The 26,144-nt window shown below is 33.3% G+C and overlaps 2 protein-coding genes across 8 annotated transcripts; both read right to left on the bottom strand.

Moving 5' to 3' along the window:
* Positions 1-1,184: 1,184 nt before the first annotated feature.
* On the bottom strand, positions 1,185-8,664 carry LOC132056427 (uncharacterized). 2 transcript variants are annotated; one of them, XM_059448632.1, is made up of 6 exons: positions 8,372-8,664; positions 7,335-7,836; positions 6,487-6,678; positions 4,934-4,963; positions 2,768-3,877; positions 1,185-2,082 (listed from the first exon to the last, which is right to left on the bottom strand). In XM_059448632.1, the coding sequence occupies exons 2-6, from the start codon at positions 7,773-7,775 to the stop codon at positions 1,531-1,533; spliced, it is 2,325 nt and encodes a 774-aa protein (XP_059304615.1). In that variant the 5' UTR covers positions 7,776-7,836; positions 8,372-8,664; the 3' UTR covers positions 1,185-1,530. The 2 variants fall into 2 exon arrangements, with proteins under 2 accessions (XP_059304615.1, XP_059304614.1); XM_059448631.1 differs by lacking the exon at positions 8,372-8,664 and having other exon boundaries at positions 7,335-7,870.
* Positions 8,665-9,644: 980 nt separating this feature from the next.
* On the bottom strand, positions 9,645-13,671 carry LOC132056426 (calcineurin B-like protein 7). 6 transcript variants are annotated; one of them, XM_059448628.1, is made up of 9 exons: positions 13,503-13,671; positions 11,828-11,978; positions 11,185-11,267; positions 11,006-11,065; positions 10,778-10,886; positions 10,620-10,672; positions 10,430-10,510; positions 10,221-10,333; positions 9,645-10,132 (listed from the first exon to the last, which is right to left on the bottom strand). In XM_059448628.1, exons 2-9 carry the CDS (start codon positions 11,904-11,906, stop codon positions 10,069-10,071), a joined length of 642 nt encoding a protein of 213 aa, XP_059304611.1. In that variant the 5' UTR covers positions 11,907-11,978; positions 13,503-13,671; the 3' UTR covers positions 9,645-10,068. The 6 variants fall into 6 exon arrangements, with proteins under 6 accessions (XP_059304611.1, XP_059304610.1, XP_059304612.1 ...); XM_059448627.1 differs by lacking the exon at positions 13,503-13,671 and adding an exon at positions 13,241-13,476; XM_059448629.1 differs by lacking the exon at positions 13,503-13,671 and adding an exon at positions 13,007-13,198.
* Positions 13,672-26,144: the final 12,473 nt, after the last annotated feature.

Genomic DNA, 26,144 nt, shown 5'->3' with positions numbered 1-26,144 from the left:
GTGGTTATATATTTCTCAACTTGTATGGTTCGAATTTCATCAGATTTCTCAATTCCTCCAAAAGGACATATCCCTCAAAAGTTGCCCTTGATTTGCTATACTTGTATCGGGCAAAGTCTGATTAGACAATTGTTTTTCATTTTCTTGGATCACAAGACGCTTATCACCACCTAATCTATTTAAAGAATACTAATAAATCATTTCTTCTTATAGGGCAATATTCATTGGATCAGTAAAACGTATCAACTTGTTACATCAATTTGAACCAAATATATCAACCCCTTTTTGTATGAGACAGTTTTCCTGATTTATCCCTTCCGTATTGTTGTTTTGGTCTGTTTGAAAAACAAAAGCAATCTTTTTATTTTTATCCTTAATGATACTTCTTTGTAGGAATGCCATGAAATATTTTGCGCTATAAAATTCAAAGAATAATTATGAATTTTTATACACATTTAGTTTAAGATCACAAAATTTAAAGCTTGTTTACATTTTTAAACTTCATGATCAGTCAATTTAAGACATAAAAGCAAAAAGGAGAGTAGATATGTAATTGCATGATTTAAGTCTTTTAGGCTCAAGAGGACCACTATTGTGAGAGGTTGCTTCTTCAAGAATGAGAATGTCTAAAAGTGATCTCTCTATAGAATAAAGTTTTGCTTCTTTCTTTCTTCTTTGTCTTTTCTGACAGCAATTCCAAGAATGCATTCATCTCTAAATAGTACTCTATAAAATAAAAAGCCAAATTTAAACCTTCCATTGTATTTGTTGTTTCAGTGATATTACCTTTATTTTTTGTTGATCCAATGCAAATGTACTGTTACAAACAGTAAACTTCTATTTTCTATTGTTGTTACATACAGTAAAATTCTATTTTCTATTGTTGGTGGGAGGGTAGCAGGGTGCATGAAATTAAATATTTCTTTTTTACTTGGCCCTTGTTGACTTGACACTCTCCTTAAAAAGCTATGCATCCTTATTATCCTGCTTTAAATATCAAAGTTTGGCAACTATACTTTATGTAGTTAATGATAACAATAATATTGAAAGAAAATAATAGATCTCTCTTAATTTGCTAAAATGAACAAGTTAAAAGAAAAAATTATTTTTAGTACGAGGGACAAGTAAAAAGGAACGGAGCGAGTAAGCGAAATGGCAAGCGCGCTAACCACTGGCAGAAAGGGTAAAAACCAAATTTCTTCCCCAGGAAATGGAGTGCTGTATTATTTTTGTACATCTGGGAAGGTTATGGTACATGGCAGCTATTACACAGATCAGTTACACAAACAACTTTTATTAGCCTGCCCACCTTTTTCTAGTTTTATAGAGAATAGTATAACGTAGGGGTAAGGTATGTGTACTCTCTGCCCTCCCCAGACCCACTTGTGGGATTACACTGGGTATGTTGTTGTAGTTCAATTTCTTCTATAATCAAGTGAAGCATGCTGTTAAACTAGAAATGAGCCTCAAAATCTTCTCTACAGCGAGAGCCGAGAGCCTAACTGATAACTAGAACTGTGAGAAGGTCATTCACAAGTTCCTCTCAATGAATTCCCAAATTCTCTCCTCCATGTATACACGGTCTCTGAATTTCCGAGGCATGTGACGTTCATCTGGGAATATTAACAATTCATATGGCTTTCCAGCTGCCACGAGTGCATTAATAAGCCTAGCACTGTGCCTAAAATGCACATTTTCATCAATCATGCCATGCACGAGTAACAGCTTCCCTCCAATGTTATCTATATGGTGCATAACAGAGCTCTCTATATAACCTGACGGATTTTCAGATGGGAGACCCATATACTTTTCTGTGTAAAATGTATCATACCCATCCCACGAGGTGACAGGGGCACCAGAAACAGCACATTTGAATACCTCAGGGAACCTTGCCAATGTCATAGCTGAGAGATACCCACCATAGCTCCATCCATATAATCCAATGTGGCCCTGTTTTGCAAGCCCTTGTTTCTGGAGCCACTCGGCTCCTGTCAGTTGATCCTCAGCATCAACAAGGCCACAGTTATTTTTTAGTGCACCTTCGAACATGAGTCCTCGTCGAGCAGTGCCTCTATTATCCATCTGTAAAAAGTTGAGCAGTTAAGTTAAGAATGTCTTTTTGGCCCGTCGGCCAAAATTAATTACGAGCGCTAACCGAAATATACAAAACCTATACACCGATTATGTATATATATATATACTTAATATACATAACCTATATACCGATTGTGGTCCGGCCATTCCCCAGACCCCGCGCATAGCGGGAGATTAGTGCACCGGGCTGCCCTTTTATTTATAATTAATATATAAAACCTATACATTTGCTGGCTATTATGTAAATTAAATCACCGAAAGATATCGGACCGTACGGGATTCCGCGCTCGAAAAGTCTTTTTTGATGCGTCTGTAATAGCCTATGTGTCCCAAAAAAGAACGTGCTACGCCCGGCCCCCTTTTCAGTAGATGAGATTAGGAAGAAAGGGCTTTCTTTCATTAACATTCAGTTATCTCTTACAAAACTACAGGTGAGGAAACTCAATTTAGAAAATACACAACAGACAAGGACAATGGTCTCCACATAAAGTCATGTTTGGAATCCGATTTTTGGGCCCTAACTACAGCTGAAGGAGGAGAACAGAAATTTTAGGATATAGCGCAAGAGATGAATAATCACACTTCAACCTCTTCAACAAAACTGGTATGGCCAACTACAGCTGAAGGAATTTAATAAAAATGCATATGGACAGAAAAGAAAAGAGCAGCAAACCTTCCAAACTAAGAGGCCTTTGCTTCTTAGATACTGAGCTCTCATGTCAACTGTGTTTGTCCACGAGTCACACACGAGCTGTACACTGGGACCACCATAGACTTCAATCATAGTTCTGTATGGAGGAGGTCCAAACTTCATCGGATCTGGTTTGTATAATGCCCCATACAAAGCAGTTCCATCCTTAGCCTGTATCTGAATTATTTCTGGAGATTCAAGCTGGAGTTTTTTGGATCGTGGAATGCTGACCGGTTGATCAAATAAATGCATAATCAAGCTTCCATCATGCAAGGAGCAGAGCGATATTCTCGGTGGTGAGAGCAAGGAATCATGGATATCTATGAATCTTTGCATTTGATGATCAAGCACAACTACATGTTTTCCACGTCCATTAGTCAATCTCAAAGGGCACTGCAATGGACTGTTAGCATCGGGGAACAATTTCGCACAGTACAGGTGAGATTCCATAGGCCCGTCCAAAGTTCCTGTAAAATATACAAGGCCAGTAACTTCATTTACACCAGCAACTTGTTCAACCATCCAATCACCTTGAGTTATAGGTCCCAAACAGAATCCATTTGTGTCATGAAGATACAAATGTTTGAACCCTGTTTTCTCGCTTGCCCAAATAAATGCACCATTAGTTCTGGTGAGTCCTTTGTCCATAGAAATAAAACAATCGTGAAGATTGACCCATGTATCATGTTCTTCAACCAATAGTACATTCCTTTGCCCAGTCTTGATATCAAACGTGAGGATTTTCAGTTTGGAATGTGATCGATTCAAGACCTGTGCAGTCAGAATATTTCCATGCATCCAATTCACTCTGGCCAAATATTCCTCGTCCTCATTTGCTTTGCCATTTTCACCACAAAGAAGATCCATCCATGTTATTTGACCTCCATTAGCTGGAACAACTCCCAGGCGAACTTTGACATTTGGTCCTCCGGCGAAAGGGTAAGCATGGTCTTCCTGTGCCTCGGGACCGATGGAACTTTTACCTTGATGCATAATTCTGAATAGAGGTATACCAGATGAATCAACCTGTGTGAATGCTATATATTTGCTGTCCAATGACCACCAATATCCATTTTTCCGTTCCATCTCCTCCTACAATCAGCAGAAATGAAATGTGTTAAATGTTTTCTGGCTAATACCAAGAAGGTGACAATTGAAGCATCAGCAAGCCACCCTGATCCTTAATACTAGAGCTCTCATACATTTGCTATTTGGAGGAAAACATTTCATAACAGCTACTGAAAGTGCTGGAGAAGTAAATTAGTCAGAATTATCACAAAAGAGAAGTTGAAATATTTATTTTTAGCTACCGTCCCCACCCTCCCAAATAAAAATTATATTCAAGGATAATAAAATAAGACAAAGGGCCATACGTCTATGTCAACCATGCCTGAACTTTGGAACAAAGCTACCAAAATTTAACAAATAAGTTCAAAAGCACTAGATCCGAACTAAACGAAATAAGGATATCAACTATTTAAAATGCATTCTTCATTCACTTGACTATGTTTATGTTCATTTCCTCAGCCAGAGAATATACCTCCTCTGTCCCAATTTATGTGACAATCTTTCCTTTCTAGTCGGCCCTGAAAAGAATGACACCTTACTACATTTAGTACTCCCTCCGTCCCAATTTATATGACACTATTTCCTTTTTAGTCAGTCCCAAAAAGAATGACACCTTTTTATATTTAGTAACAATTTACCTTTTACCTTTAATGAAATGATTTCTAGCCACAAAAATTTCTATGGTTTGTTTTAGACCATAAGTTTCAAAAGTGTTTCTTTATTTTTTAAACTTCGTGCCCAGTCAAAGACCCACATATAAAATGGGATGGAGGGAGTAATAATTTTACTTTAAAAAGTTACCCTTAATGAGATAATTTATAGCCTCACATATATCTATGACTTATTTTAGATCACAAGTTTCAGAAGTCTTTCTTTTTTTCTTAAACTCCGTGCCCAGTCAAACACTATCACATAAATTGAGATGGAGGGAGTAACTATTTCGACAAGCTTTATGGAGATGTTCATAAACGAGGGTCTTAATGGTATTTACTAAAACAGGTAAATGATGAAATGGCAATATCAACCTCAAATAGGCTAATTTTCCCTAAACTAGTAATAAAATACCGATACTGATCTCACCTGAGCAATGTATTCAGCAAGACCATGTGTCTGCAGATGGGAAAAAAAGGAAGACAAAGAGGATTAGTATCAAACTAATTTAAAGAAAGCAGCATAAAACTAACCACAATAGCCAATTCAATATGCATGGAGGGTTTTCATCTCTAGGACATGACTCTGATGAATAAAAGGATTCAGATACAAACTCTAGCCAACACAACTGTTAAATGATAGTTTCTATTAAAACGAGAGATTCCTATAGGTATTCAATGATCCTTCCTCTTTAATCTATTCCTTTTTTTCCTTTGACCCTTGACCTTCCCAATTGTCTTCCTCCCTCACGCAATAACTGATGCTCTGGCTATAGCCTAATAGGTCTTTTTCTACTATCATCAGTATTAGATTAGTTGGACTTATTACATATGTACAGATGTAATAGTTTATGCATTGGTATCCTACATTGGGTGTACATGCTGTACAATTCAAGATATTTGTCTTCACGCATTCTCCCCATCTTTCTATCATATTCTCTGAGTCACATCATTAATTCCACTGCACTTCAAAAGATAAAAGGTAATGGACAAAACAAAGAATCTCAGATGAATATAGCTGGACAGGATAAGTTTGCTGGCATTGCTGCTGACTCACACATAAATAAATCTCACCATCTATTTCGAAGATATGCTTACAACAATATAACACAATTAAGAAATAGGTCTGTCGCTCTGATCCATTCTTTCAACAAATAGTTGACCACACAATCAAATTACAAAATTACGGTGACCCCTATAAATTTCACTCATAGATTGAGAGTGTGAGTGATAATAAAAATCCATCTCCCGAAAGAATCACGATAGCATCAATGACAAGTACAGAAAAACATTTATATCTAATCCAACTTGGTCTTCCAAAATGAATATAAAAGAAGTTACAACCAATGTGAAGGTAGGGAGATCATAAAAAGAGAGACAAATTAATTAATGCAAGTTGTTGTCATTTCTCAGTGTTTCTGAGTAATGCAACTTTGCAAGGGCTAAATAACAGTCGAACACCACAAATGAGGAAGAGAGTCCCTCCTCCAGCATCTTTTAAAGCGTCCCTTGCTCTCACTATATGTTAAAGGCAGGGTCTCTTTCCAACGAGACAGTTTCTTAATAGGCTTTTAATTTTTGATAAATAATTCAATTTTGGCCTGTCTGTAATTGTTAATAAATGAGCTTTAGCTCTTCGAAATTGCAGTTCACGAACAGTGTGTTCCACTTTGATTTTAAAAGTTAGTTCACATTTCGATAAAATTTATGTCGGTGCACCAAAACTAGTTAATCAAGGGAGCAACATGCAGCTGCCAAGTCAACAAGATGGACAAATAAATGAATCACTGCACAAAGTTTGTACTTGAGCTACCAAATAAATGGACAAAAGGAGGGGATGAACTAGACATAAATTAGCATTAAAATTATGTCAGATGATGCACATTATATGTGAAGAGCAATTAAATTCGTCAAGCACTTATAGCAATAGATAAAGACAGATATATCATATATCAGCAGTAAGTATTTGGAGCAAGTCCTTACTATAACATTGCCATTGGCGCCTGTTGTTAACTGCTTAGATTCATGGTACAATAGGTTTAACACATGCAATTCATTATCTCTCACATAGGCAAGCCTGTTACCATCAGGTGAAATATGTGGATCCAAGACCGGTGAGGAGGATGTACTTGCTATCTCAAGTTCTGGATCTGAATTCTGATCCTTCAAGTACAACTGTTTTACATATAAAGTAAGCTCTGATTAGCTCTGATAATTGGAGAAAAAAATTCAAAGAATCAGATTTTTTGAACCCCACAAAGATGATATGGTACAGATATATTCAGGATTTCAGATAAACAACACAATTTTTTACATGAAAAGAAATTATTATGACATTCTCTCAAGCAGTCCCGAGGAAATATTCTTTTTGCAGATGGAACAAAGTCATAGAGAATAAGAACGTGTTAATGAAAACTCAAATATTTGAGAACTACAAAGGCCAAAAGAAGGACAATATGGTAAGCGGACTAGCATAGAAAGAGACAAAATTGCCACAATTTCAGATAAGACTTCTAATTTTTCACAAATTAATTTTTTTTTATATACCAAAAGAAGATTTTAGCAGTAAATGATTATATAGCACACGTCAGTAATGAGGTTGTGCATGCACATCAGTTTTTCCCAGGAAAAAGAGAAGCCGGGGACTGGCCCAGTGCAGAATACCCTCAAAAGGTTTTGGAATATAGAAATATATGAGAGAATTTCACAACAGGCAGACAGCAGACTTTTTTTCTTTAATTACCAATTGTATCAACATGTAGTTCAGGAGGTTCATTAAATAGAAAGTGAGCACTAAAAGTCTAAAACTTACATGAGAAAAGATTACTTACTCCAGCAGGCAATGGCACCATAATGACCTTCCGTCTAGCGCTTGCCTTAACCCATTCATATCGTGTTACTCCTAAACCACGTTCCCTTGACCTTTCCCTTCTAAGCTTCTCTTCTGCAGATAAGTTATTCTCATCGAGTCCACCATTTGGTGGACTGAAGAACAAATCATGCCTTCTATTCTTGAGATCCAATACGAAAACATTTCTGCATAGAGTTTGGCTTGGACTATACAAATACGTAACTAAACTATCATCTGGACTAAAACCTATAGAAGTTGGTGAACCGCAACCAGGCAGAGGGTACTGCACTATATCTTCAACAGGAAACAAGATGCAATCCTCAAGGGTTTTTGCATCATTTGTATCAGTCCCTGGCATCTCACTTGGAAATGATCTCGAACGTTTCAAACACTTCTTTTTACTTGAATTTGTAGATTGCATTACAGATTAGGTCCCTCCAAGATTGTACAGTTCACACATTGATCCAATCAATCTCACAATTCTGCACAAAACCAGTTCTTCGCCAACCTTTCTATCTGCATTTGAAGAAATCAACAGATACCCGAAATTGAATACTTTATTTAATCTAATTCAGAGTACTAAAAAACAAGAAAATTGAACCCACCCACTACTAAAACAAACCAAGATTCTAAAACAAAACCAAATAAAGTTGCAATCTTTAGACCACCACCAAACTCTTACTTCAAGAATACACAAGGTTCTTATATCGGTAAACAAATATTAGATCTTCAGATTAGATTTTTGGCTGAAAACTTTTCATTTTATTCCTTTTTTCTATGCTCAACAAACAATTATAACAGGTCAAAAAGTTTAGAGCAAGGGGCATTATCTGAAGTAGTTAGCCTACAATGCTTAGATAAATATTCAATAGAAGAAACCAAGATTTATAAACAATCAGCCAGCTAAAAGATACTTATAAATCACACAAGAAAAAATAAAGAACTAAAGAATATTGATAAACCCAATGTGTAATGGATTAAAAAGAAAATAAGTGATTAGAGGAAATCCAATCTCACCTTTCTGTTGAGTCTTGAGTGTGTTTAAATTCAATGGGCAAGATTCGGATGAATAATTTTTGTTTGTATTTCTGTTGGAAATTTTTGTGAAAAATAAAATCTGGGATTGTTGGGTCCAAAATACAAGTGTTGGATTGTTCAGATTTTGAGGAAACTTGAAAAAGACTGGAAAAAAAATCGTTTTATACAGCACAACGACAAATTAAAGTGAAAAAACGAGTAAGAGGAGCGTGGGTTAATGTGCGCGACAAGCGAGAGTTGGGTAAGTTTTAGTTGCGGTGAATGATTAGCTTTGGTTGAATGACTACAAACACTTCGGGGGTCGTTTGTTTGGGAAACAAGTAATAACTCACTCCACCACATAAATAAAATAACACTATAATTTCAAAATTTGTTAATCGTAATTTTATCCTAACTAAATATGAAATAAATTTATCTCAAATTTAATTCCAAAATTATTTATCCCTGGTACCAAACGAGCACTTAGTCATTTATGAATCTCAAGTGTACTATTAAAAAAGAATGTCCAACCACTAAATGAAGAAAGAATCAATCATATTTTTTCAAATTTGTCTTTATTAAGTGTTAAATAATCAAATCTCAATACATATTTAATTATAGGGTGTGTAGCTAAGTAGTCCCTCTTTTTAAAGTGAAGGGAGTATCATTTATGAATCTCAATTACTATAGCTAATATCGAGTGAAATTCTTTTAAACATTTGCGAATTAAAGTGAAAAATTTAAAATATTGAGGGGCTTTTAAAAGCTTGAAACTCACAAATGAATTTTGTGATTTGTTGAAATATTTGACTAATTGATAGATTGAGATTTATTGGGGTGTCATTTAAAGTTCTGGTTATTTGGTGAAGTTTTTAACCCATTTTGGATAGAGTTTCGTAAGTTGAAGTTTGCATAAGACAAAACCTAGTTTTTGTATAGTATTGTATAATAGTGTAAAAGTGTGTATAAACACCTGTTGTACAAGATTGATACATTATTTATAGTAAGTATATAATATTGTATATTATTATATATCGGGTATATAAACACGGTTGCGATAAAAAAGTTGGCTATTGGACGTAAACTAAAAATATGGTTACGTGGTGCAACATGTTAGGTCTGGCAATATATTTTTGAAAAATTCCATTAGCATGCCTCTTCATTAATAGTTTAGCAATAACAATCTCAAACCCTTAGTCCATTGAATCAAAGCAAATCAAACTTTGCTTATCAAGTAACCCAAAAATCCAGCAAATGAACATATTACTAGATATGGCACAACTTTTACATGTTTATTATCTCGACAAAAAATTTAGCATCTTTATCACAAAAAATTGCTGTTTCTCAAATATTATACATGATAGAGCTTTTAAGTACATGAGAAGTGGGAAAAAATTGGAACAATCCCTGTCGAAAGTTTAGCCTAGACCAACGGGATTTTGAAGAACTATAATATGAACAATGCTACCTTGCTTTCTAACTCCAGCTGACTAGCTAGAAACTTTAAAAAGTAGTACATCTTGCCAAGCAATTGGAGACTATGGCAGAAAACTGATAAATCTGCCTCTTGAGTTCACTCTTGTGTGGTGAACTTCCAACTAAGTCGATGCAAAACCTGATGTTTGTCGGATTCTTGACCTTTTTTGCACTTCTTGCATCACCAGTTCAACTGCGCATGCTTTTTGCTAAGTATGAGCTTAGACTTCCAAATCATCAACCTCAGAGCTTATCACAAAGCTAGGAAATGCTAAAGTTATGTCCCTATAATAAAGCAAAGGCCACTTGTTAGGTACGACAAACCTATTCAAAAGTTTCTTTATAAAATGCAACTAAATGCTTTATGACTTACTTCAGGTATGGAAGGGTCATATTCTTTAGAAGAGAGGGATTCTTTGAGACAAACTCCTTCCATTCTTCTTGATCTATCTTCCCGTCACCCTTTTTATCTGCTTCAGTAAATGTCTGGTGCACAAGATACATAAAATAGTCGGTAAATATGAATACCAAAAAGGGACATAGTGACAGCAGGGCAAAAAGATAAGAGTCGAGCATATCAACCTGTTCTACAATCATTTCAACTACATCATCAGAAAGAACCAAGTCTGATTCATGTAGCAGCGCCAAAACCATCTCTTTTAGCTGCAATTAGAAACAAGCATAGTAATGTTAGATTAAGCTAACAGTTGTATTTGAAAGCAAAATCTGGATGCTATAGAATAAACAGTATGTGTATGGCTGCAATGCCTACCTCTTCTCTCTCAATACACCCAGTCTGCCTTAGATCATATAATCTGAATGCAACTGCAGAAAAATTCGCCATGCACATTAATAATGTCAAAGAAGAGGTATAAAAAATGTTTAGAGTTCTAAAACTGTAAGTATAAGCTATCAAAAATAATTCCCTACATGCAATTTTATCGGCTTCTGGTACATTTGGGTGGAACACACTCAATGATCTAACAAATTCTCCAAACTCAATTACTCCGTTGCATTTACAATCAAAGAGATCAAAGATCTGCATAAATCCAGGGACAAAAAAAAATTCAGCCAGTATAAGTCAGATTAAAGCAAGACATAGGACGGTCCAGTTGTTAAACGGACCATTTCAAGGAAAAGTGAGCCAACAATACATACCCTGTCTGCAAACAGATTTCTCCGGTTTTGGTTCCTGAAAAGTGCCAGCTGAAACTCTTCCTGTTGATAGAGTTGCATAGAAGTTAATAGGTACCTCTTAACATATTCTAGGCCTCATCATCAAGTTGAACACTAAGTAAATTATAAATGTAAAACTCCAATAACGATATGGTTAGTACCTTGTGAATGAGCCCATCATCAACTATAGAGCTGCTTATTTTCTTGAACAGCTCATATAATGCTTCAACTTCACTCACCGTAACTGCAACATATCATAACAGTTCCGAAGTTCAATAGAATGATTAATTGGTTGTTCGGGAGTGGATAAAAGCATAACATCACTTGCTGGCAATCATATCTCAATACATGTTTGTAGCACTTTCTTGACTTACATGCTGCATATTCATAGTGAAGACCATAATACTGAACTACAAGAATATCTCATTTATGCAGTGCTAATGGGAACTCTTTGGTTTTTTATTAGTCATACTTTCTAAGATCTAGAGAAGGAAGATTTCATTTCTGAAGCATGTTCCTGTACGCTTCTTTTATAATTGTCTGGCAGTATAGACTTGTTGGAGAGGATAAGAGGGAGATGTGAACTATCTATATGGACTAAAAGGAGTTTGAGCTCTTCTTGTTGTGCAAAAAAAAAAAAGGAATCAAATCCATTTATTGACCCTCTGGTATTTTCCTTCCACGACCACAAGAGGCCCAAGCCAGTGAATATAAATGTGAGGGCTCTATGGCAAAGAGAAAATCTTAAGGAGTCTTGAATGTCTGAATAAAACAAAAAACAATTTCGTAAGTGAGAATACTCACAAGCTGTTTCAGCAGCGAGCACTGTTGGCTTCTCGTAACCAGGGGTGTATCGGGAGATTTTTGAGTGAAAGCAGCCCATCAATGACAGAAATAATAAAATCTTGTTAAAGAACAATGTGTCCGAGGTAGTGAAACTTCATTGAACAGCCACCTGACAATAGAATTACAAGAGAACTACAACCTCAGTCCAAATGCATCATCATCAGAGAGTTGAGCAAATAAATCATGCATAGCATATCAGGTCAAAGTAAGCAAAATAGCAGAAAGAAGACAATTATTGACTTCGGTGTTCTAAGTACTTTTATTTTGGGAGAAAGTAATTAAAGTTAAGATAGACCCTCTGTATCAAAGCATCTGGTAAAAATCCAAGGTGGGAAATAAATTTTCAGAAAAAACCAAATACTATTGGATGAAAATATCACCCTCATGAGTGCTCTGTGAACTATATTAGTGCTACTTTATTAGGTTTAACCTCTGAGATCTCTATTACACCTTCTTCATGGTGATGACTGGAACATCAAATGTATCCTTTTCTTAAAAAACTTAAAACAAGAATACAGAAGAAATTATCACAGTTTCTAGCTCTATGGCAATTGCCTGCACTCATGGTGGCAATAGATTATTGAGAATCAAGAGTGATCTACACTCACCATGAACTTAGTTAATGGTGCCAATGCAAAGATTTGGCTATGGCCTAAACTGTTTGTTCCACTACAGGGGTCAATAATTTAATATGTATGAAACTAAAATATCATAGCTCTGAAAATATATAAAAGAGAGAAGAGGATGACTCTAAGAGCACAAGACAAATTAACCTACAGAGGAAAATCTTGTTTGAAATTCAGCAATGACACCAAGTTTGATGGCCCAATAGCAATTAGAAATGGAACATTTTTAAGTCACAAATTCATTGGGACACAAGCTATAAAAATGAAAAAATACCCGTCTGTATCGAAAGGCAATATATAGTTTCTTTATTTTTCTTCTTGATGAATATCAAGAAGTCACAAATGCGTAAGCAAATCTGACCCCTTCTCACAAGCTCCTTGGAGTATTATCAATATATTGAAAAACGATAAAATTCCAAGTAGCAATATATTATTCCTAAAAGAAAATGTATACGGAATAATAATAATAATAATAATAATATACGATTGATCCGCATCTGATCGGACTAACCTAGGTGAAATTCATGTACTTCAGGGTGAAAACAACAATGTAATCTTTAAAGTAAAAGGGTAAGCGGCGAATTGAATGTGAAACCCAAAAAAGGTAATCTTTAGCTATTAATGAAGAAGAAATCAAGATTAGATTTTGTTGCCGTGATTCATCTGACGAAGGAAAATAAGCATAAAAGCTTGCAAATGGAAGAAAGAAAACAGAGACTTCATATAACACAAAGACCCTTATTACCTAATATTGCATTGATCGTACAAATTGTGAAGCCTCTAGTTTGATAAATGCACATATTTATACCCATTTCATCATTCTTTAAAAGGGTCTAGTAATAGTTTAAGCTGGAAAGGGAAAAAAGTGAGGAAAGAAACAGAGATTTACAAAAAAAAAAAAAAAAAAAAAAGTGGCAAATGAGTCAGACAGACATGACCAAGAAACATTAGGTAACGAAGAAAATTTGGTGGGGAACACAAAACAGAACAAGACACGAGTTATTCACCATGAGAAGAAGGAGTCGTATACAGGATCTTGAAAAAAAATACTGAACTCCACTTGAAACCACGTACTATTATATTATTTTTCTGTTAGGCTGCAGACGTTAGATCGATTCCTTTTTTTGTTTATAGTAACACTTTTGTCTTTTGAAGCACACGTAAATACAATGTAGTAGCATACTCCACCATATAGTACTATAATAGTAGTGGTATTCTGAACTAGGTTCGGCTGCTTTGAATTTGGTGGACGTGCTAATTGTTTTTCTGAATCCTACTTCCAGCTTGGAATAGCATCAATTGAGAGAGAGGACGAATCTAATACCTCCAAAGTCAAAACTATAATGAAAATAAGGAAAAATGTTGTACTCCATTTATTTGACAATTTCAAAATACATTTATGTAATCAGATTATTTATGAGCTAATTATATATGATGAACATTCATTTGTAGCTTGATAAGGATAATAATTTACATAATTAAGAGTTATTTGATCGGTTTGCATACTAGTTATGCGAGAATTATGACGCGGAGCAGGGAGGGATGGAGTGCTGCCCAACGGATTCATCTGAACTAAGTATTTCCTATGCGGAATATAAATTCATGCGTAAAAATACATTAAAATTGTTGAACTCATAGAGCTTAAATCCTGAATCCCGTGATGTGGAGATTAGTAATAAATGAATTGTTATGCTAAGGAGGTTCTGTACGTGAATTACTTACTTTTAAACGGGCATTTTTATTTTTAAATAACTCAATCATTACAGTACTAATACACGTATTCTTAATCCACATTTTATTCTGCATAAAATAATATCTAGATTCTCGCATGTATAACTTAATGCATATATTATTTAATACCGCTAACGAGACATCGCCTTAGTTACACAACAATTATTTTTATCATATACGGGCGAGAATTTGTGTTGGGATTACTTATTCTAAACCATCAACCAAACGACTCCTAATAGGTTAAACTATAACGACAATGTGTGTGTGTGTGTCTCTCTCTCTCTCTCTCTCTATATATATATATATGGGTGGAGCCACCTTAGACGAAGGGTGGTTAGGTACATATCAAACTACAAAATGTCTTAAAATTACTAAACTATTGAATACAGTCATAAGTAATAAAACGTTAAATGTTAGGCTTATCACAAAATGAAAGATATATTTAATTTTCCACACACTTAACACAGCCAGCAAGGATAGTAAATCAAATGAGGGGTAGTGAAAATTTATGCACACCCTTCGCCAAATTCTAACATTACGGGCACTTGTCTATTCGCCACTATATATATATATATATATATATATATATATATATATAAGAAAATTAAGCCGTTCAAATTTTCTTCAATAAACTTTGGATCTCTGGTATCACTATTTGGTGGGAGATAGTGAAAGCTTTGGACTGTTCTTAATGGGAGTAATATAATTTGCATAAATCCGTCGTCTCTTGGCTGCAATTTACCAACCCCCGCCTGCCCTCTCCTTATCAAATATATGTGTATTACTTTTTTTTAATAAACGAAATGAAAAGGTCTAACATTTCTCCCTTGATTATATGAAATTCTCGTCAACTTTATTTTATTACATCAAAAAACTTAACGAATATATCAAGAATTGATTATTTTATTAATTTAAAGAAAAACATGATAGAGATGGCTATTTAGGGCCATATCTTGTTATAGTTAACAACCAGGAACCTAAACTTGATCTAGGAAAAACAAAAAGAGGCAAATGGGGGAATAACTTTTTTTTTTTTTTTTTTTTTGCAACTTGAGATTATATCAAGAAATGTCCAAATCAACATATTTATTTTAGGGTTCCTTTATTTTATAAAATGAATGAATAACATTTGAATATTCATTCCTTTGAAACAAACAAGACAAAAGGGCTATGGAAATTGCGAAAGTCGAGATATCTAGTAAAAAAGGAAAAAAAAAAAATAATAATAAGGACCGAGATACATGGGCAATTGGGATAAGAGCGTTGAAGTTGAGACACAAGTTATCTTTGATAAAACGTGCACATTTTAAATGTGAACTTACCTATCTGCACTAGTCATACGGAGTAATAATGATACCGGCTATTTATATCTATTTCTACTTATATTTATTTATGTATCAATATAAAAATAGGAAAGTCAAAATACTAAAAGGTTGAAAGATCAAAAGTACCAGCAAAAAGTTGAACAATCCTTTTATCCTTCAATCAAATCCTATTCTTGTAGTAATATTTTTTATACAAAAGTGCAAATTAAAATTTTGTCTTGAAATTCAAATTGGTTATTGATTATTGTTTAGGAAATTTATTTTGATAGATATATCAAAGGACTACACCTTTTTTGAGTTTCACAAATTACTACCTTATCGCACATTTCAACTTTGACTTTTCAATTTTTTAAAACTTTTTTTTATGAGATTTTAACTTATAAATACATAATTTTAATTGGGATGCATATATCTTGATAAATTAAAAATATTTTGTAGAGAGAGTGAAAAATTTATTAGTGCAAAGATCAAAGTACCAACAAAAAAGTTGATCATTTTTTTTCTTAGGCGACCAACCACACGTCTTATCTGATACGGGATTTAATACTTGGATTAATTATTCTTAACCAAACGACCCCTTAATAGGTCACACTACATTTAAATCCATTCAAAATTTCATAAACTCACTCTTTGTGTACCCCCATTTGGTGTGATTCCTAATTTCATAAACCCATTATCTCTTGGTTGGCATTTACCTATCCCGTCTGCCCCCTCCTTATCAAATAAGTAGTATTTGCGTACTAATTATTTTTTTTCAATAAAAGAAATGAGTATAGTCTAATATCTCCAGTATTTTCTAGATCTTATCAAGTTCTCAACAACTTTGTCTCATTCATCGAAAATCTATAGTAATATAACAAGAGTACTTGATTATTTTAGCGACTAAACAAAATCACCGATAGAGACGGATAGATTAAGAAGTTGAGGTCTACATCATTTTTGCTAAAATAATGACATCCAAGAAACTAAACTTAATCTTCAACAGGAAAAAATGCAAGTGGGAAAGAATATTTGTGTTTGCAACTTGAGATTACATCAAGAAATGTCAATGTCGATTTAAGCTTGATTTAAGCTATGCACTACTCCGTCCTTGAAGAATTTAGGGATAATATTTGAATGTAATATTCCTTGAAGGAAAAGAGAAATTGATACTATTGAAAATCGAGTAGAAGAAACAGGACCGAGATACATTGGATAGTGGCATACGCATAATTTTTTTTTATAAGCAGTGTCAATGTTTAGAAAAGTAAACAAATTAATAAATTACTATAACAACATGGGTACCACCTTTTTATATCTAATATTTCATTTTGCGTATTATCTATATGTGTATCTAGTCAAAATGATCGATGAAGCGGTGTTCCGTGACACCATCTGGGGCAATCACGTATATCCAACCCTGCAGGGGGAAGAGATTGTACCTGAAACATAAGCATATATAAGTTATCTTGATAAAGAATTTAATTTAGCATACACTTATGATAGTGAATTTTTTTTGCTGTCAGTATAATTTAATTTGTTATAACATATTGTATGAATTATTAGTTAAGATATTAATTTTACTTATTATGAATAATTACGTGTAATAATTAACATTTTAGCTGACCTTATAGACAAGTTATGCTCCTTGATAAAACAAGCACATTTATTAGGTCAACTTATATATCTACAGTAGAGACATAGATAGGGGATAATAATTAAATTACTGGCGGCCTAAAATATATCAAAGCAAGATTATTGTTTATTAGATGCCATTACATCTAGCTTCACCAATCTAATTTGTCGTTAATATGCTGCGATTAATTTCAATCCAGTAGCACGTAAACAAACATTATTTTTAGTGAACGATGAGCCAAATAGGTTAGAATTAAATTGATCCAGCTGTGATTTAATTTTTGAATACTAAACATGTTAAACTACGACTACCAATAGTTAATTCTTTAATTACTAAAAATAAAATTTAGAGAATGAAATAAACGACCATACTTTTATTAGCAGGAGCGGATGTAGTAAAGGCTCGGGGTGTTGGGCAAAAAGTTACAATATATATCTAGAATAAATTTTCTGTGTTCATGTACATATATTGACTTTTGAACACTCTGAATAAATATAAAATTTGATTCAATTATTTTTCTGAATATTTTGATTGAAAATTCTGAATCTGCCACTATTTATTACTAGTAATTTACTAGAGCATACATTTGACATTGTAGTAAAAATCAAAGAAAGAAACGACATGTGGACCAACACTTATGTTGACGTAATCTTTCTGAATCTGTCCAAACCAATAAGAAGAATCCATGCTTTTTCTCTACCTAATTACTACATAACACATTTCTTTTCACCAGAGTTTAATTCTGTTGAGGGTAGCTCGATTTCCAAGATGGATTAAGAAAGAAATTGGGTCACTGAATTTAAATAGCGAAGTAAAGTTATTTTTGAAATTTTCAATAAAGTCATCAATGTTAGCCCATTCGGCTCAAAGAAAAGCCTCTCTCACACCAGATTTATGACATAACATGCCATCTCGAAATAACCTGTATGATTTTACTCTATGTTGCTCAAATTCTTAAAAAATGTTGTCAGGTGCACCTCAGATCTTCCACTGGAGGATCCAACACGAATACGGTAGTATTTTTGAAAAGTTCAGACAACATAAATTTAATTATTATATCGGCAACTTACGAATTCTTGTATGCTTAAAGGTTTTCTGATTCGCTACTTGTGATACAGACAAATGGGTTGGTGGGAATCAAAATTAGTGTGAACAGTACTCCCTCCGTTCCATAATAAGTATCATCTTAGCCAAAAATACGCATATTAAGTAATCAATAATGCATTGTGAAGTTTACTAAATTACCCCTATATAATAAAAATAAATTATTTTTTCCTCTTGATTAGAGCATGCACAAGTAGTAATCCTTTAGACATTGGAATCCAACAATACCAACTTACTATGTGGCTTGTCCAATCATCATTTAGATGTTACTTTAACTTATCATTTTTTGTCTAGGGGTAGAGTTGAAAAAACTAGTCAATTTATGTTTTGGTTCCAAAGATTACACTTATTGTGGAATAATTTTTTTTTAATAAGGTGACACTTATTATGAAATAGAGAGTATAAGCCAATATTTTCTGTAATTTGGTTTTCTAGTAAACCCCATTTGGTGAGACAGTGAAATTCTGAGTCATTATTTAATAGGAATATACTCCATTTTGCGCACGCAGCAGCCACACATCTCCTTACGTAGTTGGCACATTCCAACTCACAGCTGTCTTCTTCTTTTTTCCCCGTCCATCCTTTCATCAGCAAATCTGCACTGCTGTCTTCTTCTTCTTTTTCCTTTTGGTATATAGTCCTTCCCAATAAACCTAATTAGTACATCAAATCACACAAGTGAACTGACACTTGTGTTGGAGGAGCTTTGAGGGTGAGCTAATTAACTCTTGCACCAATAATGCGACGGTCACAACTTACAATATTTGAAATGAGAGAGGAAAGGAAAAAGGTTTATAAAGTATATCACAAGTTTACATGACACACACACTTTTGAACTTGAAGATGGTGCAAACGTTATACCACTGTCTAATAGTTTGTAAGTTATTGCAAACACGAGCGGATTTATGTTGGTCAGAGGGTGTCACGTGACACTGTTTCGTCGATTTTTTTTACATATATAAAAACTAAATGCAACGAAAGTAAAAGGTAAAAAGAATAATGTGACATTGCTTCAGCACAAAGGCGTGCATTGGTCTGTTGGTAAAGAGCTCCATTGTGAAGGCAAGGTCGCAGGTTCAAACCAGCTTGGCCTCATTTTTTTAAACCAGTAAATATAGTCCTAAAACCAGTAAAATAACTTAGCCGTTTCCTATTCTAATTCTATACCAAATTGGTCAAGTAACTTAAAAGCTAAACCCTAAAAAGAACTCATAAGTCATAACCTTAAAAATTCTTTTATCAATTAGAATATAATTGATGGTTACCCACCTTTCAAATTAGAATATAGTCCTAAAACTAGTAAAATAACTTAGCCGTTTCCTATTCTAATTCTATACCAAATTGGTCAAGTAACTTAAAAGCTAAAACCCTAAAAAGAACTCATAAGTCATAACCTTAAAAATTCTTTTATCAATTAGAATATAATTGATGGCTGCCCACCTTTCAAATTATAATATAAGTTCTTCTCGTTTTTTATCCCAATTGCCACATCAGGTTAGCATTTTCTTCACCATAATATTTTATTAAGTGCTTGCAATTTTTTCATGACAATAATTTTCTTTCTTTCTAATTTCTACAATGAAATTATTTAGTGTTCATTATATTGATATTTAAATTTACCTATGTTTTATTGTTTCTTTACTTATGTTTTATTAATATGATTTGAATTGTCTTTTTATACATATGATATCATTATAGTGATTTATTCAGCTGTTCACTCTTTTACATGATGACACTGCTTATGAAAAATCCTGCGTACGCCACTGATTGCAAACACTAGGCGAGGCGATAGTCTAATAATTTGTATATAAGGTTGAGAAATATATGAGCAAATATATATTAGCCTCGAGCCTAACATCGTCTGGAAGCTAGGAAAATTTCTCAAAGAGTCATATTTGCATAACTTTTAAAATAGGAACCACATCTAAATGGTGACCTAAAATTGGATATTTACATAAATCAGTCGTGATGGCATTACGTAGCTCGAGAAATAATTTGCGAGTTGTGTCGGGCCAAAACGAACAATACGTGTCAGGGGTCTAAGCTATGATAAATAAGAACTCAAAACTCTCCTAGGATCATTAGACGTTCGACTTAGTGTGGCAAATCTCTCTCTTCAAACTTAAGACTGCTTGGGTTGAAAATAATTCATTGGTTGTCCCAAATTGGTACGTAAGTTAGTTACTATTCATATTAACTCATCTAAGGGTCTGTTTGGAAAGCCACCTGCTAATTGGAATTGGTGTAATTACTAGGGTAGTAATTACACAGCCTAGTAATTACACAGTATTATAATTACAATAACTTGTTTGTTTGTCATAATGTAATTACAGTGTAATTATAAGTGTGCTTTTTGGTTGCACAAGTGTAATTACACAGTTTGTTTAATTTAAAAATAAAATTTAATTATCAAAAATTTAAAATTAATATTAAAAAATATGTCTTTATGCAACGACCTGTTTGTTTATCATAATGTAATTACATTGTAATTACAAGTGTAATTACACAATTTGCTTAATTTAAAAATAAAATTTAATTATCAAAAATTTAAAATTAATATTAAAAAATATGTGCCTTTATAAATGATATTAAATTAGTTATTTAATAACACATTGTTTCTTGAAAATATATTAATTAATAATCATATATTTGTAACTAATGTTGTAAAAAATAATTGATATATATTTTTCAAATTAATAATATTTTAATTTTAATTAATTATAAAACTTAAAAGCAGACTTTTTTTGTGAGAACATCACAGATAGGATGTTTGACAAAAATAAAATTTATAAATATAATGCCATAACATTATTCAAATGTTTGACAAAATCTATCAACTGTAAGTGAAAAATAAACAACATGCAATGTGAAATAACAAGACAATAGTACTAAAGCAAATAAATTAAAACAAAAATATAAACTAAATTCAAAGTCCAAAAGAAAAAGTTTAACATAATACTCTTACGTCAAATTCCAACATTACATAAGTTCCAACGTGACTTAAGTAAATATAATTCAAAAGAAAGGAAAAATAAAGTCTATAACCTCATTCATAAAGAAATTCTACTTTAATAACATCACTCATTATATGCCAAATTTGTTAATGACTCATTCTTTCTAATATTAAGAGGTGTAGTTTCAAAAATTAGAATAATAGCATGGTTATGTTAAATTAATAAAATAAAAAAATAAAAATGCGAGCAATAACATGAAACCACAAGAAGTAAAGGTTGGGATTGAGAAGAAAGGAAATGCTAGATAAATAATATAAAAGAAAATATATTTTAAAAAATAAAAATAAAAATAAAAATAAAAATAAAAAATAAAAATAAAAATAAAAAATAAATTAAAAAAGAAAAGAAATTAAAATAAAATAAAAAAGAAAGAAACTAAAAAGTAACTCTAGAATTACAGGGTGTAATTACACCCAATTCTCAGCCCCCCTTGAGAATTGGAGAGTGTAATTACACCCTCTCAATTACACTCAATTTTCACCTAACTGTGTAATTACTTGATCAAACAAACTGATCAAACTGTGTAATTACACTCAATTACATCCAATTCCAATTACTTGGGTGGCTTTCCAAACAGGCCCTAAAAGTATAGATGAAAACTTTTGTCACAAATAAATAAGAGTTTCACTTTTTATAATTTTTCCATTTTTTTTCAAATAAAAGTTGTTATAAACTTGAGCTAGCGTCGGTTATATTATGATCTCTATTATTTGACATAATCGTCTAAATCCAAGCAAAATAAATGATTTTTTGGAGCATGTTATGTGTACGTAATGACCAAATGTGCTAAGTTTGACCCGGCATGTCCATTTACACTGCTAAATTTTCAGACAAGAGAAAAGCATACAGGTGGAGACAAATTCCGATATTGAGGTCTAAATTCTAATTTAATTAACACCCAAGAACTCAACTTGATAAAAAAAAAAATAAAGTGAGAAGTATATTTAAGTTTGTAATTTGAGAGATCACATCAAGATTTATTAATATATACCATGTTAATCTACGCTTCTACCTATAATAATGAAGTCGTCCTGTACGACTCGTACAGAGATTAAATACTAGAGTGGTCCTAAACTAAACCATTTGCAACATTTTATGTTTAATAATAGATGTACTCAGCTATGTCTTCACCAGTGAATATATATCATTAGAAAAAGAAAGATTAAGACTTGAGATATCGACATAATTAAAAGCCTAATTTGAGAAAGAAATGACTAATGGATCAACCCAACAGAGCTCTCTTTGAAAATATTATAACTAGTCACATACAATTAAATTAAGGGAAAAATTGTTCCTACAAAGATTTTTTGTGTTGCCGATCTTTTGTATTATACTTTAGTAATTTCTTGTGAAATGAATCACATAATTGAATGAAACTTTGGTAACGGGGTATAACATCGGTCTCCCCTAAATTATTTAGCTTTTACTACTATTCTTTAGGTGAGCTCCAAGCAATTTTGGTCATTCGCCTATAAAAGAGGAGCAAAGATGGTTAAATTGGACTTGTTTAGTATCAATATTCAATATTGAGGGATGACACTAGAAATTCTACAAATTCTTATTTCCATTTGTATATCTCAATATAAAAAGATACCTAGCAAACATTAAATCTAATGTAAACATGTCGACATGTCTAAGCCGTAATCTCCACGAGTTGGATCTTTTGTGTTATATATTTGATGGACTGTATTGTATAATCTCTCTTATTTCTAATTTTGTATTGTCATCACGTGATAAGATCGTGACCGAATTGTAAAATAAAATGCATGTCGTTATAGAGTTGTTTGCAGATGTGTCTAGTTTATTTCCTTCTACAAATTATTTTGTCCGTTCAGTGAAATATATAGCCATTGGCATAAACTATATTCTAAAATTGCGGGTAGCAATAGGACCGCTATTAGATGTGACCCTCTGATGTATGAAGACTTCGTGACTTAAATGACCCAAAAAGTGGGGTTTGAGATCAAAATAACCCAATAAAAAAAATAGTAATCAAACTACCCTGTGCACACTAAATTAGTGCGCAATAGAGGTTAATAAAAACCCTACCACTTCATTTTTCCAAGTTACTCTTCTTCACCTCCTCCATCTTCACTCTTTCAACATACTTTAGCCCCCCCCCCCCCCCCCCCCAAATCATGTCGAAAAGCGTCTCCGAAACGTCAAACTTTGTTATAGAACCCGATGTTTATGAATGTGGTCATTATTGTAGGCTAAGAACATCAAGGACCAAAGATAATCCAGGGCGTCCTTTTTGGCGTTGTAAAGTGCCCGAAGAAAGTGTTTTTACAATTTTTTAGGGTTTAAATTTTTTTCACATTATCTCTATATTTTACTTTAAAAACTGATTTTCTTGGGGGGTTGCAAACATTTTCGTTGGGAAGATAGCATTCCCGTGGATAAAACGGTGTTGGCGAAGTTTAAAAAGCCTCCAGTTGATAGAGATACCCCGACCTCACGTATCACTAGAGATACCGTGAAGTTTGAATTGCAGTTTAAGCTTATGGAAGCTCAAGAAAAAATTGACCTTTTGGAGGTCTTGCTAAAAGAATCCAAAGAAAAATAAAGTTTTTTCAAGGCTAACCTTAGAGACACTCAACACGAGAAAAATGCTTTGAAAGAAAAACTGAAATTTTAGAAGATTATTTCTGCTATGTTGTTGTTGTTTATTATTTTTATGTATTTTGTTTATTAAGTTTAATATTTCTATGTATTTTGTTTTTCTATTTAGTTTTTTATTTTTATGTAGTTTGTTTTTACTAGTTGCACGTTTTCATTTATTATGTAATCCGCACCCTTTATGTACTAATTTATTTGTGTGTTTTTTTAAATTATGAATTGTTGAACTTTTTATGTATTATTAACTCTAAAAAGATTATATAAATTAATAATAGACTATAACAATCAAAGCAAATTAAAAACAGACTAAAAATATTCAAATTGATGACTTCATCATAAACTAAAAATACAAATTAACCGCATGACTAGTCCGAAACTTAACCGACCAAAAATCTAAGAGAGTGAACAAAAATAACCCCTAATCATCATCAGAATAGAAGTCCTCAATATCGTCCTCAGAATAATATTTTGAGTTTCTTAAGACATATCTTTTTTTCTGTAGATGTTAATTCTCTACTTGTTGATGATGCTTGTTCTTCGGCCAACTTTAACATGTAAAATCTACAACGTCTTGCTAGCATTCTGTTATTTTTTTTTCTAATCCTTTGTACGGCAAGCTCGCATTCTGGACCTACTCGAGGCATGGTTATTGAGTACCTTGTTGGGATTTGAGCGTTGAGATTTTTCAAGTCACGAACAAGACGTTCTGATTCGGCATCCTGATATGCCTATTCTCGGTGTAACCCGCAATAATATTCTCGTGGATCTAAATATTTCACGCTGCAAAAATCATCATTACGCTCTATAAGAAGGTAGGGTTTCAAATAGTTTGAAATCATTGTTATCAAGAAAACTTGTTTCACTGGAATAGCTGCTATGATTTGAACAATCATCACCACTGCTATTCGAACCATTTGGAAGGAATAAAGACCAATTTATATTTCTACTACTCGATATTGAATATGTTGTATCCTAATAACAAATGAAAGGCTACTTATATAGTTGCAACCCCCGGTACAATATTCGGGGGTGGTCATTATGACCCTACCTACTTACTTTATTATAAAAAAATATTAATCTTTATCGGACATCTCATAGTCCGAATCCACTTGGATCTGAATCTTACATAACCATGTTGACCATATTCTACCCTTAGGCAACGTATTTTCATCCGATTGTTCTCTTCGCGAAAACGGTTAAGAGCAAAATTCAACTCTTGTGGAGTGTCACGAGGCATTGACATAACACGTTTTTTTGGGCGTTTAAGCCCTAATAACCTCAAGTTTTGTTCGATCTTGGAAAAATAGTAAAACCCCGACATGCCAATCCCACTCCTCTCTCATTGTATTATTGATTGAATCTGTTGTTCAGGTTATTTGAGTATTTAAAATCATCATCTAGTTCCCATGTTCTACCCATTACTTGAATATGTCAAAAAACTTGTAATAGAACCAATATCAAAGAAATTGGGTATGAATGACATGATAACTCGTTTTAATGTGAATGCTAGTTGTTCGTCAATCATGTTATATACTACTCCTTGATTTGACAACACTAACTTATATTGCGCAACATTTAAATGCGCAAAATATGAGTTTTTAGAATGACATGCTTGATTTGACAACACCATGCTGCATTATTTGACCGCTTTTTATGACACTAACTTATATTGCGCAACATTTAAATGCGCAATATATGAGCCATAGATGACATGCTTGATTTGACAACATAATGCTGCATTATTTGACCGCTATTTATGACACCAACTTATATTGCGCAACATTTAAATGCGCAATATATGAGCCATAGATGACATGCTTGATTTGACAACACCATGCTCCATTATTTGACCGCTTTTATGACACACTATGCTTGATTTGACAACACAATGCTGTATTATTTGACCGCTTTTTATGACACACTATGTTTGATTTGACAACACAATGCTGCATTATTTGACCGCTATTTATGACACTAGCTTATATTGCGCAATATTTAAATGCGCAATATATGAGCCATAGATGACATGCTTGATTTGACAACACCATGCTGCATTATTTGACCTCTTTTTATGACACACTATGCTTGATTTGACAACACCATGCTGCATTATTTGACCGCTTTTTATGACACACTATGCTTGATTTGACAACACAATGCTGCATTATTTCAGGAATCTTATCCTATTGCGCAGTGTTTTCATGCGCAAAAGTATTGTGTTGTGTTTTCATGCGCAATAGG

The sequence above is a fragment of the Lycium ferocissimum genome, chromosome 5 (genome assembly GCF_029784015.1).
Source record: "Lycium ferocissimum isolate CSIRO_LF1 chromosome 5, AGI_CSIRO_Lferr_CH_V1, whole genome shotgun sequence".
NCBI lineage: Eukaryota > Viridiplantae > Streptophyta > Magnoliopsida > Solanales > Solanaceae > Lycium > Lycium ferocissimum.
The sequence above is the reverse complement of the archived record's forward strand: the minus strand, read 5'-3'. Positions and strand labels throughout refer to the sequence as shown.

Bases quoted from the DNA above. Each gene is read 5' to 3' on its own strand.
- LOC132056427 (XM_059448632.1), bottom strand. From the start codon at position 7,775: ATGCAATCTACAAATTCAAGTAAAAAGAAGTGTTTGAAACGTTCGAGA. The intron at 3,878-4,933 runs GTGAGATCAGTA...TGCTGATTGTAG, and splicing joins TTGCTGAATACATTGCTCAG to GAGGAGATGGAACGGAAAAA. The intron at 2,083-2,767 runs GTTTGCTGCTCT...AACTTTTTACAG, and splicing joins AAGGCCTCTTAGTTTGGAAG to ATGGATAATAGAGGCACTGC.
- LOC132056426 (XM_059448628.1), bottom strand. From the start codon at position 11,906: ATGGGCTGCTTTCACTCAAAAATCTCCCGATACACCCCTGGTTACGAG. The intron at 11,268-11,827 runs GTGAGTATTCTC...GATATGTTGCAG, and splicing joins GCTCGCTGCTGAAACAGCTT to TTACGGTGAGTGAAGTTGAA. The intron at 10,334-10,429 runs GTTGATATGCTC...CTTGTGCACCAG, and splicing joins TTGAAATGATTGTAGAACAG to ACATTTACTGAAGCAGATAA.